Here is a 15,553-nt window from a genome sequence, read left to right on the forward strand (position 1 = left end):
GCGCCAAACAGGTTGTAATTATGTATATATAATGCATATTCCATTTTGCACTTTTCTTTTTTTTTTCTTTTCTGGTAACACACTGCTATCTATTTTTATATTTACTTGTGAAACGGGTTATTAGGAATTGACTGAAAAAACTGAACCGTTTTTTTTAATTTTGGCGTTAAGTTATAGTATTCAATATTTGAATTTTCAGGAGACTGATTTCCGACTAATTGGTTAAAGATATCCTTTAAAACATTTTTGCCTTTCCCATTTCTTAGTTTATAATTTTTTATATATAACAATGAATCGTGTTTAGATTTTTGTATTTTTTTTTTTCTATATAATAAAATTCCTTTTTTTGTAATTCTTAAGATATTTTCTTTGTTAGTATTATGGTTCATATATTTTCCATTTTTGATAGACTTAATTAAAATTGAACATAAGCATATAATAATTTGTATATATATAAAGCAAATTTTTTTTATTTTCTTACTATTCATTTTTTGGAGCAGCGTGAGTTTATTAACACTAAGAACAGTCAATCATTTTTAAAGCAGATTTTTTTAAAAATATACTATGAGAGAAAGGAGTTCGATTCACTTCGATGAATGATATTCATAAGGCGCATTTTTTACAAATAATGCAAGGAAAAAAAAAAAAAGAAAAAGGAAAAACGAAAAAAAAAAAGAAAAGAAAAAGGAAAAAAAAAAAAAAAAAAAAAAAGAAAAAAAAAAAAAAAAAAAAAAAGAAAAAAAAAAGAAAAAGGAAAAAAAAGAAAAAGGAAAAAAAAAAAAAAGGAAAAAGGAAAAAAAAAAAAGGAAAAAGGAAAAAGAAAAAGGAAAAAGGAAAAAATGAAAAAAAGAAAAAAAGAAAAAGAAGAAAAACGGAAGAAAAAAGGAAGTAAAACGGAAGAAAAAAATATCAAAAAAGAAGAAAAATATATGAAAAAAAAGAAAAAAAACAACAAACAAGCAAACAAATAAGAATAATTCAAGCGACAAAATGTAATTAAAATAATTTATAGGCTGATATACTGGAAAAGGAACAGGTGTTACAATATTACCCACACATTGTAAATATATATATATATATATATATATATATATATATATATATACATAACATCACATGATGTGTATTATTACATGTCACTACTTTGTGGTTATAAATAAATGTAGAGGGAGAAACTATTGTGTGAACAAGTCATAATTTTTTCGAATCTATTTAAATAATTGTATGAACACGTAATAAAAAAAAATTTTCTTTTTCGTACATTCCCATTTTTTATAACGTTGTATAAACAATACATATAAAATCCGAAATTTAAAGCATAAAGGAGGCACACACAAAAAGAGAAAAACAAATAAACAAATAAATAAGTAAATAAATATAAAAAAATATATATAGATTAATAGATGCATAGATTAATATATTAACATATATATATGAAAATAAAAATCTTCTTTTGGGGGATGGGTAAGCAAATAAGATATCGTAACAAAAAATCTATACGACATGAACTGGCAATAATTTATTCTAATTTTTTTTTCTAACCAAGTCAGCAATTAAAATGGGAAAAAAAAAAAATAAAATAAAATAAAAATAAGAATTAAAATAAAATAAAAATAAGAATTAAAATAAGATTAAAAATAAGAATTAAAATAAAATAAAAATAAGAATTAAAATAAAATAAAAATAAGAATTAGAATAAAATAAAAATAAGAATTAAAATAAAATAAAAATAAGAATTAAAATAAGATTAAAAATAAGAATAAAAATAAGAATAAAATTAAGATTAAAAATAAAAATACAAATAATATTAAAAATAAAAATACAAATAAAAATACAAATAAAAGTTCAATAAAAATCACAAAAATGTATTTATTTTGAAACTATATAATGTAACCTCTCTTTTTTTTTTTTTTTTATTTTAAAATTTAAACGTTTAAGCTTAATTTTTTTTAATCATTTAAAATATATATATTTGTACGAGCTCGTGTTCTGATGGGTTTTATGTACATACGTACGTATATATATATATATATACGTGTGCACATATTTAATTACATTTGATAGCTTTTTCCAGAGGGACAAGATTGTTGGATGTCTAGTCCCTATAACATATTCAGTATATTTTTTTATATGCCTTTTATTGATGTGCGTATTGCATTTATATGATATAAATAGAGAAGGTTCCTTTTTTCTTTTTAAATATATATGTATAATTTTTTTTAAGTTTTAATTGGTATATTTTATTTGTAAAATGTACTCTTTTTTTTTCTTTTTTTTTTTTTAAATTTCCTATGAATTATTATTAAGTTCGAGTAAAACGCTTTGTATATAGTTACGCATTTAATCTTCAAGTACAGATAAAATAAATAAAAAAAAAAAATACAAACGTATGATTGTTTGTTTTTTTGTTTGTATGTATGTATGCCTGTACGTATGTCTGCACGTTTGTTTGTCCTTATGTCTTTATTTATTGCCAGTACGTATGTATCTGTTTGTGTATGAGTAGGCATGCCGAAGTAAAGGGCGTAGTGGGAAAACGTGTAAGGTGAGACCTTTATAATTAGCTCAAAAAAAGATGGGAGTGAAAGGCCTTTGGTCGATAGTATCCCCTGTGGGGGTTCGGGTAAATCCTGAGATTTTTACAGGGAAAAGAATAGCAATAGATGTAAGTATATGGCTATATGAATTGACATATGCAAATAATATGAAAGTACTTCGAAATAATTCCTTTGATCATTTAGGTATTTTTAATGATTTGTGGTTAGATTTTTCTGAAAATATGAATAATGAAATTAAAACAGATAGTTTAAAAAAAGCACACTTATATTTTTTTTTTTTAAGAATATGTAAACTGCTTTATTATAACATAAGACCCATTTTTGTATTTGATGGGAATCCACCTGAACTGAAAAGAAAAACTATATTTCAAAGAAGCATAAAAAGACGAAATCATGAAGAAAGATTTAAGAAAACTGCCGAAAAATTAATTTATAATTATTATCAAAGAACATTATTAAAATCTTTGAAAAATAAAAAAAGCACGTCAAACAGGCAAATGGAGTATGAAAAAGGTGCTCTTGATAAAAATGGAATAACGAATTATACAGCACCTCCATCTAATAATTTAGTAGAAATTTATGACAGCATTAAAGAAAAGGATGCATCTCTAAGTAGTATGGTTGAACAGGTTGGTAATGTTCAAGTAAGTGTGAAGGATGTTTTGAGTATTTGTAATGATGATGATTTAAAAAAAATACAAAATAAAGTGTTTACGTTAACTGATATGGATATTCTTACGAAACTGAGTGACCAGAATGAAGTGTCGAATAGAAGCAGATTAACGAATGATAATAAAGAGGTGGAGAAAAAAAAAGACACGATGGAAACTTCAGGGCGAACGGAGGAAAATGAAATGTGTGGTAAGGACCACGTAGATGTGGAAAATGGTGATAGTGATGTTCATAATGATAATGAAGGGGACAAGGATGAGAATGACAATGAGAATGACAATGCCAGTGAGAATGAGGAAATACCCGCTATTAGGAATAATGATAATGCTAACAACATTGATAACGAAATAAACGAAGAAATTGTAAGAAAAAAAATCATTGCTAGGAAGAAATATTATGAAAACATTCCCAAAAATTTTAAAGGCTTTTTATGTATGAGAAGACCGGTAGATATTATTGATATAAGCAATTATAATACGGACATTATGGAGTTTACAGAAAGGTTAAAGGTAAACGATGGAAAATATGGTCGTAAGGGAAACACAGACAATATAACTTTTAAAAAATATGGCACTTCATCAAACATTGTTGGAACTATGGTACAGGTCGACGAAAAGGGGAGAGACGATTTTATGCACGGAAGAACAGGTTACTACACGGGAGGTAGCAAAGAGAATAGGGTTGAGAATTGTGGTGAATGTAGCGGCTCCAATAGTAGTTACAATTACGATGGAAATAATAATGATAGTGCAGGAGAAGGTAACGTGTTCGACATAGAGCACATACACTCATCGAATGATACTTTATATAGGACGGTAGCAAGAGATAACTATAGCACAGGTGCTAATGCAGGTGATAGCACAAAAGCCATTGCTAACGTAGGTGTTAACGTTGGAGCTGACGTTGATTCGGATGATAGGCCCAGTGAAAAGAGCGTTGGGTCTAATGTAGAGAAGGGGAAAAAAGACATAAACATACTGGAACTGCCATCTACTATTAGCAGTTCCAACCTTTTCCTAGATGGCAAGGATGAATACAAAGTGTATTATGTAAATAATGAGGAAATTAAAATACCCATGTTTAAAGAAATTAATAAAGAAATATTTGAAAAGCTTCCAATTAAATTGCAGTATCAAATTCTACAAGATATAAAGGAAGAGTGGTATACAGATAATAGAATAAAAGCAATAAAATCTAAAGATAACATGGACATATTTTCACAAGTGCAATTAGAAACTTATGTAAGGATGATAAAAACAGATTTCGAAATAGAAAAATTAAAAATAAAAATGGCCGAGAATATTCAAAATGTGGAAGGGGAACTAATTATAAATAAAGAGCTGTCCAAACGTTTTGATAGTTTGCATATTAGGGATTATAATGATATTAAAAAGATGAAGAAAAGGAAGAGGAAGAAATATATAAATGATATACTTAATAATTGCTACTTTGAGAATCAGAGTGGCGCTTATGAGGACCTATACATTAAGGAGGAGGGGGGAGAGAAAGAAATGGGGGTAGTATCATTGATAGAGATAGGAGCAGGGGAAGGAGCAGTAACTATGGATGTAGCGGAGGAAGAATCACAGGCTGGTAATGACGAATACACGAAAAGACATAACAGAGAAATAGATGAAAGTTGTAATACAAAAGAATGGAATAAAGGTGTAGAATTACGGACTATTCAAATGCGTATTTTTAAAAAAGAGGAAACTGAAGAGGAAAAAAAAAAAGCGTTCATAAAAATGGAAAACGAATTTAGAAAAGATCTCTTACTAGATGATAAGGAAATTTTTGGTAACGATTTTTTGGACATGGTGGTTGTAAATCAGAAGGAAGATTTAAAAAACATGAACAGTTCAGGTGATGATAAATTTATTCCAAAGTGTAATCAGGAAAGAGAAAAGGAAGCAGTTAAGTACATTGATCTAATTGATGTTGAATGTGAATCGAGTAAGAGGTATAGGAAAAGTGTAAGTAATGCCCCTTATGGAGAGGTAATAAATATATGTGGAGAAGAGAAGGCTGTGGATATAGGTGAACACAATGAAATAAAAAGCGTCCTATTAGACAAGACTAACGGGGAAAGTGGACAGTTAAAAGAAGCATCATTAATTCATGATATTGAAGGAACAGAAGAGAGGAGAAATGGAGCATCCAGCGAGTTATCTAGTTATGTTGTCGTTGATGATGATGAAGTTGACAGTGATCATGTTGTTCATGTTGATGATGATGATGATGATGATGATGATGATAATGATGATAATGATGATAATGATGATGTTGTTCATGTTGATGTTGATGATGATGATGATGATGATAATGATGATGATGATAATGATGATGATGATAATGTTGTTCATGTTGTTGATGATGATAATAATGTTCAGGGAGATAATGATGACGACTTTGAAAATTGCAGTGTTCAGGAAAAGGAAGTTTTTGATGATAGGGCCTTGCATCATGGTCAAGATGTTGAAATAGATTTAACATATGAGGATGAACTGCCTGATGGGGGTAGAAAGATGGATGTCAGTGAGTTGGCGATGGATGACCCGTTTGAAAGGGTAAGTCGAGATAATAATGATGAAGATGGCAATGAAGCAAATGATGAAGATGGTGGTGTTGTCTTTGCATGTGTGAGCAACGCAGATCGGGATATCAACAGCTTAGATGGTAGTAGAATTCGTAGCTGTAGTAGCAATGTAAGCGAAAGTGCTGCAGGGAAAGGGGGGAACAACGAAGTTTATATCTGCACTACTGACAACTGCAAATATGGTTACGAAGATGAAGATGAAAACAGATTCAATAATAAAATTATAGAAGAAAGTTCAGATATGAGAGAGGATAAAATAAATGTTTTAGAAGACCAACAGATGGAAGCAAAAGGCCCAGTTGACCGTGATAAGGAGGGGGACTACGAACCAATTAACAGATCGATTGATAAGTTAGCGTTCCAACAAGAATGTGAAGAGAGTAAACAAAATGAAGAAATTAAAGGGGAGAAAAAATGTATTAATGAGCATTTTTCGGAAAGTCCACATGATGATGGTAAACAAATGAATGCTCCAGATGAATTGATAAAAGTAAGGAGTAGAAAAAGTTTTCTTACCAAAGAGGAAATTAATAACTTGTTATTAAACAAAGGGGATATAAGTAATGTGGGAAAGGAAGTAAGTCATTTTGAACTTATACTAAACACTAAGGAGTTGATGGACAAATTTACAGCAGAAATGGATGGCGGTGGAGATGATGCTATAGATGGCAATAGACACTTCGAGCAGAGTGAGAGTGTGCAGCACATGGACCAAGACGACTGTGCATATTTTGAATATCTGGAGGATAGTAAAGTCATTGACTCATACATAAACGAAACGAATAAAGAAAAGGATGAGTTGATAAAAGAATATAAAAAATTAAAAAAGAACAATATAGAAATAAATGATGAAATGAATGATGATATTAAACTATTGCTAAACTTTTTTGGAATTCCATATGTACAGTCTCCATGTGAAGCAGAAGCTCAATGTTCATACTTAAATAATCAGAATTATTGTGATGCTATTATAAGCGATGATTCTGATGTATTAGTATTTAGTGGAAAGACAATTATAAAAAATTTTTTTAATAGAAAAAAAACAGTAGAAGTATATGAAAAGAAATTGATAGAAGATAAACTAGGTTTATATCAGGAAGAATTAATTAATATATCATTATTATGTGGATGTGATTATACTATTGGTGTATATGGGATAGGTATAGTGAATGCGTTAGAAATAATTAAAGCTTTTCCTAGTTTTGATGATTTAAAAATTTTAAAAGAAATAGTTTCTAATCCTTTTAGAGATATAAATATGGATAACTATAATGATGATATAAAACATTTTTTAGAAACTCATAAAAATTATAAATTGAATTGGGTATTTCCAAATAATTTCCCAGATAGACAAGTATATAAATGCTTTAAATACCCCAAGGTATGTACTGATATTAAAAAATTTGAATGGCATTTTCCAAACATCAGCCATATTACGAAATTTCTAAATACTGCTACCAACATTCCTGAGGAAAAAATTTTTAACGTTCTTAACCCTATTTTACTTAAGTACGATATCAAGGTTCGAAGTTACCAACTCAAAATCGAAGATTTCTTTCCCATCATTGAGCGGAAGCGAAAGAGTGTCGATGATTTGATCGACATTATTCGAGCAAGCAAAAAGGGGGGAAGCGGTACAAAGGGTGGAAATAGAACGAAGGGGGGAAGTGGCTTAATGGACCAGACTATTACCTCTTTGATTGATGTTAACCCCGCTGGCATAATTAAGTCGAAGCGGATGACAAGGGCCTTGGACCACATAAAGAAGAGGAGGAGCACTAAGAAAAAGAAGTAGTACACAAAGCAGTAGTCGTTATGGAGAGTGGGGTACTTACTAGTTGTAGCATTTATAAAACTTGGCACTTTCGCGCAAGGGAAATTTTCTCGTGCTTCCTTACCCCGTGTTCTTGTTGGTGCACCTTCCTATTGTATCTTCGTCTTTTTCCGCTTGGTGCATTTATGCTATTCGTTATTTTTTATTTGTTATTTGTTATTTGTTATTTGTTATTTGTTATTTTTTATTTGTTATTTGTTATTTGTTATTTGTTATTTTTTATTTTTTATTTGTTATTTTTTATTCTTTATTTTTTATTTTTTATTTGTTATTTTTTATTCTTTATTTTTTATTTTTTATTTGTTATTTTTTATTCTTTATTTTTTATTTTTTATTTGTTATTTTTTATTCTTTATTTTTTATTTTTTATTCTTTATTTTTTATTCTTTATTTTTTATTTTTTATTCTTTATTTTTTATTCTTTATTTTTTATTTCGTTTTATTTTTTTATTTTTTCTTTCAAATTTTATCGTGTTATTTTTTAGTTGACATTTTAGTATCTTTTAATTTTAGCGGTGATTACACGCAATTGTACGTGGTTACATGTATATATGTACGTATGTATATATGCATGCATATATATATGTGTATATATATATATATATATATGTGTATATATATATATATATATATATGTGTATGTAAGCATACGTGTAGGGAAACATATACAGAATGCGCGTGCCACCCATTTGTGGTGAACTGCGAATGAAAAAAATTTTTTAAAAACTTGAATTTGTAAATGAATTTGTCGATTTTTTTAAATATCATTGAGTGTATGTAGATCAACACTTCCGTAATTGGTGTAACTGATGCACCTGCCGTGCGTGTGGCTAACCAATTTGTACAGGAATAGTTTACGCAACCATTCAATTGGCAGTTGGTGGGATATAATTAGGGTCCTTTTTGAGGATAACAATTCCTTCTAGGGTATCGCTGATTGGAATATCTTCAATGGGGAGGGGGGTGTAAAAAAAAAAAAAAATTAAAAAAAAATAAAATAAATTAATGCGTAAATAAGGGTTGGGAAATGCGTTAAATGAACAAAAATATGCATAACGGGCCACTTCACTTGTGGAGGAGTATGTTCTAAAATGCACTTGTTCGATATTTTTTTTTCTTTTTTTTTTTTTTTATTTCGTAAAAATTGTTACATTCTTCGGTGGCAATTTCCGCTCGATCTGTGTGCAAGAGTAAAACGGGAGTAACGTGAGTTTGAAATCCTGTTATCGTTTTGGGTTTTCCCGCTTGTCCAACAACATCAACCGCCTGGTAAAAAGGTCGAGAAAATGTATTCAAAAGGCACATGCCAATAATATACATGAAAAGATAGAATATACAAAAAAAAAAAAAAAAAAAAAAAGAAAAATGGCGAAGTAGATACATTATATTTTTTACTCGTGATAGCTGTAATATATATTTATTATTTTTTTTTTTCCCGAGCTTCACCTGTCCAACGCGCACAGAGATGGGAAGTGGTTCCAAATTTTCGTTGACTGTTACTAGCATTCTGGGATAAATACAAGGCACCAAATGATAGAGCAGATAATGATATTTGCCTAATATTGTTGACTTCAATTGCAAGCATGCATGTATTGTTATTAATAGAGATCCTAAGGAGACGGGGTTAATAATCGAACGATTGGAATGCAAAGGGTTGATAGTAAGTAAACCTTTTCCCATATACAGTAAACCTTGTGATAATCTTACAACAAAAGTAGCATTGGTATCTTTACAATAAAATGTGGACAATTGTCTTAGTAGAATAGCAATTCTAGAGTTGTTTGTTCCAGCACCAACAAACCCTAAGGAAATAATTGCATGCAAAGCTACATCCGGATCTTGATCATGTGTTAATTTTGACAAGATATCAACAATGTTTGGTTTTGGAAAGGATGTAAATAATAAGGCCAAAGCAAGTGGAACGGCTTTTTTTTGATTAATGCTAGAGTATTGTAAAAAGTGGTCAACAATACGAGTAGTCATCTCTGAGCTTATATCGTCCGTTAGGGCTATGAGTGCAATGTTTAGGATAGCAACACACTGGTCCAGGTTGTCTTCCACTGGACTGCTACCACCCATGCCATTGTTTCCACTGATATTTCCGCTCATATTTCCACTGATATTTCCGTTCATATTTCCACTGATATTTCCGTTCATATTTCCACTGATATTTCCGCTAATGTTAGCGCCAATATTACTGCTGCTATTGTTACCTGTAGCTGATTTTCCTTCAATGGAACTCTTCACGCCTTTTCCAGCATCTCCGGTATTTATCTTCTTATTGTCGATACTTGCTCCTTTATTTTCTGCGTTAGTTATCTTACCATCGATGGAACCGCTACTGTTATTATGTGCCTTATTTTCTCCGTTGATCTTTTTGTCGTTTCTTTTTTCGACCAATACTTGTAGCATCTTTTGCACTTTCAATACATCGTTTGATCCCGCAAAGGCCATTCCTTCAACTGTTGCTATCATATATTTGGCTATCGGATGTTTGATAACTTCAAGTGCGGATAAGGTAGCTTCACATTTTTCCCTTGAACAAAGAAACAAAAGACCCAAAGCTACTGCATAGAGCTTCGATATAGGTTGATCTAAACAATTATTTATTTTTTCTCTTTCCAAAATGGTATCAATAATATACTCAGCAATTTCTCTATTTTGTGATCCAACAAATACTAGACCTAGAGATAGAGCTGCAAAAACACTACAATCAATAATACATCCATTGTCAACTAAGGGAGGAATTAATACATCTAAGAGATTTTCCCTATTCGAACCTGCATATGCATATCCAAATCCTAATATAGCTCCAATTTTTTCTAAAGTATTTTCTGCATCAATATGTTCAGATAACAATGCATATGCCGGATCACATTCGTTTTTTATATTTGTACAAGCTATCCCAAATGCCATTAATGAACCTGCTTTTACATATTGATCAGTACTATATTGAAATTTATCTATTTGTGATAAACCTTCATCTAGATTCCACATTAGTAATAACCCCATAGATGCTGTTGCACTCATTAAACCATATTCCTTATTCTTAAAAATCCATAAAGAGGAATTTACAGTCATTAGTTTATCTTTACAAAAAGATGCATTTACAAATGCATTAACAAATGTAGACGATAAATTTTGTTTAGCTGAATCCCATGCATTTGTATTTCTTTTTTCTTCTAAATGGATTTTATAAATATCTTCTGGTAGTTTGGGTTCTTCTACATCTAAATCTTTTGCTAATTTTAAAAAAATCGGAGATAAATGTTCTCCTGAAGATAAAGTAGATATTTCATTTAAATTCATATTACTATATTTTATTATCTCTTCTTGACTAAATTCTAAATGTATACAATGTCTAGAACATATTAAGGCCATCTGTTTACATAATAGAGTATCACCACATTCAAAAAAAATTTCTTTTATTTTATCTCTTCTATTTAATCTTAATAATATTTTTAAATATTCCACATACTTTTTATGTTTTTTTAATATAAGTAATATCACTTCCATTAGTTTATAGTATTCGTCTGTTGATGAACTATAATGAGTTAAATTTAACAAATACAATATTGACCTTTCACACGATTTTTCATCAACATATAAATATATATCATTAATTTTATCCACCTCTATCAGTAGGTCTATAGCCTCGTATTCCGTGTTATGATTAAAGCAGTAGGGAACGACGATGTTCACTAATTCGTACATCTGACTAAGGGTGTTAGCTACTTTGTTTGAATTGGTCATGTTAACAGCACTTGCCATGTTAGCAGAACTTGTCATATTTGCAGTGCTAGACAATGCAGCTCCATTTGCGTCCTCGTCTTTTAAGTTTTTATACTCAGCCAGTAACTTTGTAATTAAATTCTTTATATACTCGTGGCCATAGTTTATTAGATCTTTCTTATTCCCAGAAATAATATATTTCACGATATTATTTTCATCTCCTATAGTTGTTGATAATGCACTAATCATGTTGCTTAACTTTCTCTTGCATTCCTCAAATTTCATTTCATTATGTATATCTATCAAAGAATTATAATGAGACTTCAATACTTTTAAAGCTAGTAAAGAAGAGGTTAAAATTCCACTTGTGTCGATAATTTCTTTATTTAATAATGTGATAGATAAATTCACTACATTTGGATCATCGTCCTTTAATCTTGTAATTAGCAATTCCAGTTCTTCCTTTTTTTTCTTTTCTTCTTCATTTAATTCTTCATTTTTTATTTTTACTTTGTTCAACTTTCTTCTTTTCTCCTCCGCGTCCTTGTCCTTTACCGGCACTTTTATTGAGACTGCCTGAGAGGTAAGATCAACCAAAAAAAAAATAAATGAAAACTGCAAAATGAAAACTGCAAAATGAAAAATGAAGTCTACATAATGCAAAAGAAACATGCGTGTACAAAATGTACGTGGACTAACAAACAATTAATGAAAATCCACCATTGGGCCTACAAATATCTACGGCGGATATATTCAAATTGTCTGCAAAAAATGCATTTCACTGTTCTGTTGCAAACTATGGCAAACTGCATGAACTGTTCATGCAAAACGTAGTTACAAGCGCACAAAACGCATGCACAGTTCACACAAAACATATTCACGCGTACACAAAACATATTAAGAGCGCACACAAAACGTACTAAGTGTGTACACAAAACTTATTCAATGTATACACATATATACAAATAAGCTTCGTTTACCTTTTTATCTTCTGCTGTCATGATTTCTCTTCACTTTGGTGGTATTTTAAAATTTTCAAGTTTCCAGAAAAAAAAAAAAAAAAAAAAAATATACGTATATTTATGTACAGTTCATACAAGTTTGTATATGAAGAAAAAAAAAAAAAAAAATAATTATAATTCAATACACAAGATATTTGCTGATCATCATAAATGAATTATCATATATCGTTTAGAATGAAAAGTGCCAGCGAAAGTTTAAAAGTAAATTCTCTTTATATCCTGCTTAAACGAATATAAAAGGTATACAAAAAAATATATATAATGCGTATTCATGTATAAATACGTTTGTATAAAATGTGTTTTCATAAATATATGCATGTAAATAAGTTCACATACATATGTATGTTAGAATGTATGAACGGTTGAATGCTATGTTTGGGTATGCTTGGGTATGCGTGTTCCTCTTTTAAAGTGGTTTATGTTTGTATATTCCGTACAACGTAGGGGAATAACGTAAAAAATGAAAAGTTATAAAGGGCATGTACTTTTGAATTAAATTGCATTGTTGTATTTTGTCATTCAGATAAAGGTTAAAGCGGTTTTATTTCTTTTTTTTTTTTCTTTTTTTTCTTTTGTTTATTATACTTTTGCGATTACGCTTTTATATATGTTCGTTTTACAATTTAGAGAAGCATTAAAAACTTTAGTTTTTTCAAATGCAATATTTTGATAACATGGTGAGAAAATGTATATTAATGTACATAAAATTATACATATTATATATATATATATATATATAATATATTTGTGCACATTTTTTTTTTTTTTTTTTGAAGTGAAAAATGATAAGGTACAAAAAAAAAGGTATTCATTCGATCTGAAAAAAAAAAGCATGTACACGCTAGTATATTTTATTGCATACATGTACAAATGTATATATATGTATGATAACTGCATATGTGTGAATAGTAGTTGTGCATTAAAAAAATTGGTAATTGAGGATTGTTATATTCTACGTAGGAACCTGGGAGAAAGTTGTGTGAGAACATAAAGGAAATAAATATTTTCTTCTTAATAATAATGATTTTAAGAATTATTTTTTCTAGCTACTCAAGGTATTCCCTCAAGGTAAATTTTTACATTATATTATATATATATACACCATGTGCATAATTTATAAAATGTGTTTTACAGAGATTATTGAGGCATTTTTATTTGTTCTTACCCAAACAATGTGCATATATATGAAGTAATATATGTACATGTATACATATACGTATGCGTATAAATGTGTACAATACAACGTAAACACAAGGATGAACAAATTTCACAGTGTAAATTTACATTCATCGATAGAAAACTATATCTAAAAAATGTAATGTGTGTTATATGTGTTGGTCAAAATTGTTCTTTTCTCTATTTTTCTCCTCTCTTTTATTCTTTTTTTATTCTTTTTTTTTTTTTACTTTTTTCTTTCTTTTTCTTTTTGGTTAAATCATAAAAAAAATTAATGTTCAAGAACATTCCTATTATCCTATTTTATGATGATCATTTTATTTTATTTTTTCTAGTTTTGTGGAAATTTTAAAATTTTATTATTTAAATATGACCGCTAATCCCTTAAAATATAGTTTAATAAATAATATATACAATTTATTATTCTTTCATTTGAGCATTTTATTCTCCTCTTACATCAAAGGAATAATTATTCTTTTTTCTTTTTTTTTTTTTTTTTTGTCTGTTTTTTTGTTTTATGAGTATATTATTCTTTTTAGATGAACTGCATTAGAGAGTAATAATACATTTTTGGCACTTTACAGATTTTTTTATTTTTATTTTATTTTATTATTTTTTTTTTTTTACATGAACAACCTTTTGTTACACAGTTTTGTCACACAGTTTTGTCACACAGTTTTATTACACACTTTAGTGTACATTACTTTATAAATCAGAATAAAATTTTTTTTTATTTTCTTTTTTTAAAAAAATGGAAATAGTGAATGAAGGTTGGGTATTTAAGCAGTCGAAATATTTGAAGAGGTTAAGGAAAAGGTATATGATACTAACAAAAAATTTCATTTGTTCCTTTAAGTCTCAGTATTACCAGGGGGAGAGGCCAACAGAGGTAATTTTTAAAAAAAAGGCACATATAAGTGGTAAAGCGATGTTACAAAACGAATAAATAGGAACTAACGTTATTATGCATTTTATTATTACTGTGTTATTATGCATTTTATTATTACTGTGTTATTATGCATTTTATTATTACTGTGTTATTATGCATTTTATTATTACTGTGTTATTATGCATTTTATTATTACTGTTGTTATTATGCATTTTATTATTACTGTTGTTATTATGCATTTTATTATTACTGTTGCTATTTTACGTTTTATTATTATTATTACGTCATGTACTCTGTGAAAAGCCTATTTTTACATGAGCCGAACTAGAAAAGATGGCACATCGTTCAATCGATTTGTTTAACAAAATTTTGAAAAAAATATTCCCAATGGTCTGCACACACAAACACACATAGTCGCCAATATATATATGTATATACATGTACATAAACATACGTATATGCCTTTTTTGCGAATACACAGATATTGTACCTTAACAAATTTACCGAGTTAACTTCAATGGAAGATATTAGAAAGATAAAGTTGGTGGAAAACGAGTTAGATCTAACCAACATATATTTATTTAACATACGTTATAACAACAGGAAGATTTTGTTTGTGACCTTGGATAAGGATGAGAAAAACAAATGGATAAGTAAATAATTCTTTCTTTTTTTTTTTTTTTTTTTTTTTTTTTTGTTTATGTGTGTGTTTATACCTTTCTGTTATTTTTCTTTTTACGTCTCTTTTTTTCATTTTTTAGTTTTAACCTTGTTCATATTCTCGTCAACCCTTTTTTACTTTTGTAGAGCATATCAGCAAGCAGATGGTAAAACCTACGGTTTTATTGAGCGAATAACAGTAAAAAAAAAAAAAAAATTATATATATATATATATTTAAAAATAAAACGAAAAGGCCTTACACTTCAAAAAAACAAATAACTCGTAAATACACTTTTATGGATTTTACGTGTTTTTTTTTTTTTTTTTTTTTTTTTATCTTTTTTTAATTATTCTTTTTTAAAAATGCAAATTTATATATATATTTATATATTTATACAACATACACACAAAAA

General features: G+C 28.7%; 4 protein-coding genes across 4 annotated transcripts in view; 2 read left to right on the forward strand and 2 right to left on the reverse strand.

Moving 5' to 3' along the window:
- MKS88_001197 (cysteine desulfuration protein SufE) overlaps nucleotides 1–488 on the reverse strand; it is a gene marked incomplete at both ends in the record, with an annotated part of 1,656 nt that extends 1,168 nt beyond the window's left edge. Inside the window, one exon of the mRNA XM_067219859.1 lies at nucleotides 147–488. Within this exon, the coding sequence (XP_067075124.1) occupies nucleotides 147–488 (342 nt within the window). The remainder of the gene's footprint in view (nucleotides 1–146) is intronic.
- Nucleotides 489–2,575: 2,087 nt separating this feature from the next.
- MKS88_001198 (DNA repair protein RAD2) lies at nucleotides 2,576–7,621 on the forward strand (the record flags this gene model as incomplete). Its single annotated transcript, XM_067219861.1, has 1 exon — nucleotides 2,576–7,621. The coding sequence occupies one exon, from the start codon at nucleotides 2,576–2,578 to the stop codon at nucleotides 7,619–7,621; it is 5,046 nt and encodes a 1,681-aa protein (XP_067075125.1).
- Nucleotides 7,622–8,526: 905 nt separating this feature from the next.
- On the reverse strand, nucleotides 8,527–12,393 carry MKS88_001199 (uncharacterized protein; the record flags this gene model as incomplete). Its single annotated transcript, XM_067219862.1, has 4 exons — nucleotides 8,527–8,606; nucleotides 8,812–8,926; nucleotides 9,107–11,968; nucleotides 12,373–12,393. The coding sequence occupies 4 exons, from the start codon at nucleotides 12,391–12,393 to the stop codon at nucleotides 8,527–8,529; spliced, it is 3,078 nt and encodes a 1,025-aa protein (XP_067075126.1).
- A 1,948-nt stretch (nucleotides 12,394–14,341) lies between these two features.
- Nucleotides 14,342–15,336, forward strand: MKS88_001200 (PH domain-containing protein; the record flags this gene model as incomplete). Its single annotated transcript, XM_067219863.1, has 3 exons — nucleotides 14,342–14,479; nucleotides 14,961–15,132; nucleotides 15,287–15,336. The coding sequence occupies 3 exons, from the start codon at nucleotides 14,342–14,344 to the stop codon at nucleotides 15,334–15,336; spliced, it is 360 nt and encodes a 119-aa protein (XP_067075127.1).
- Nucleotides 15,337–15,553: the final 217 nt, after the last annotated feature.

Source organism: Plasmodium brasilianum, chromosome 4 (assembly GCF_023973825.1).
Source record: "Plasmodium brasilianum strain Bolivian I chromosome 4, whole genome shotgun sequence".
NCBI lineage: Eukaryota > Apicomplexa > Aconoidasida > Haemosporida > Plasmodiidae > Plasmodium > Plasmodium brasilianum.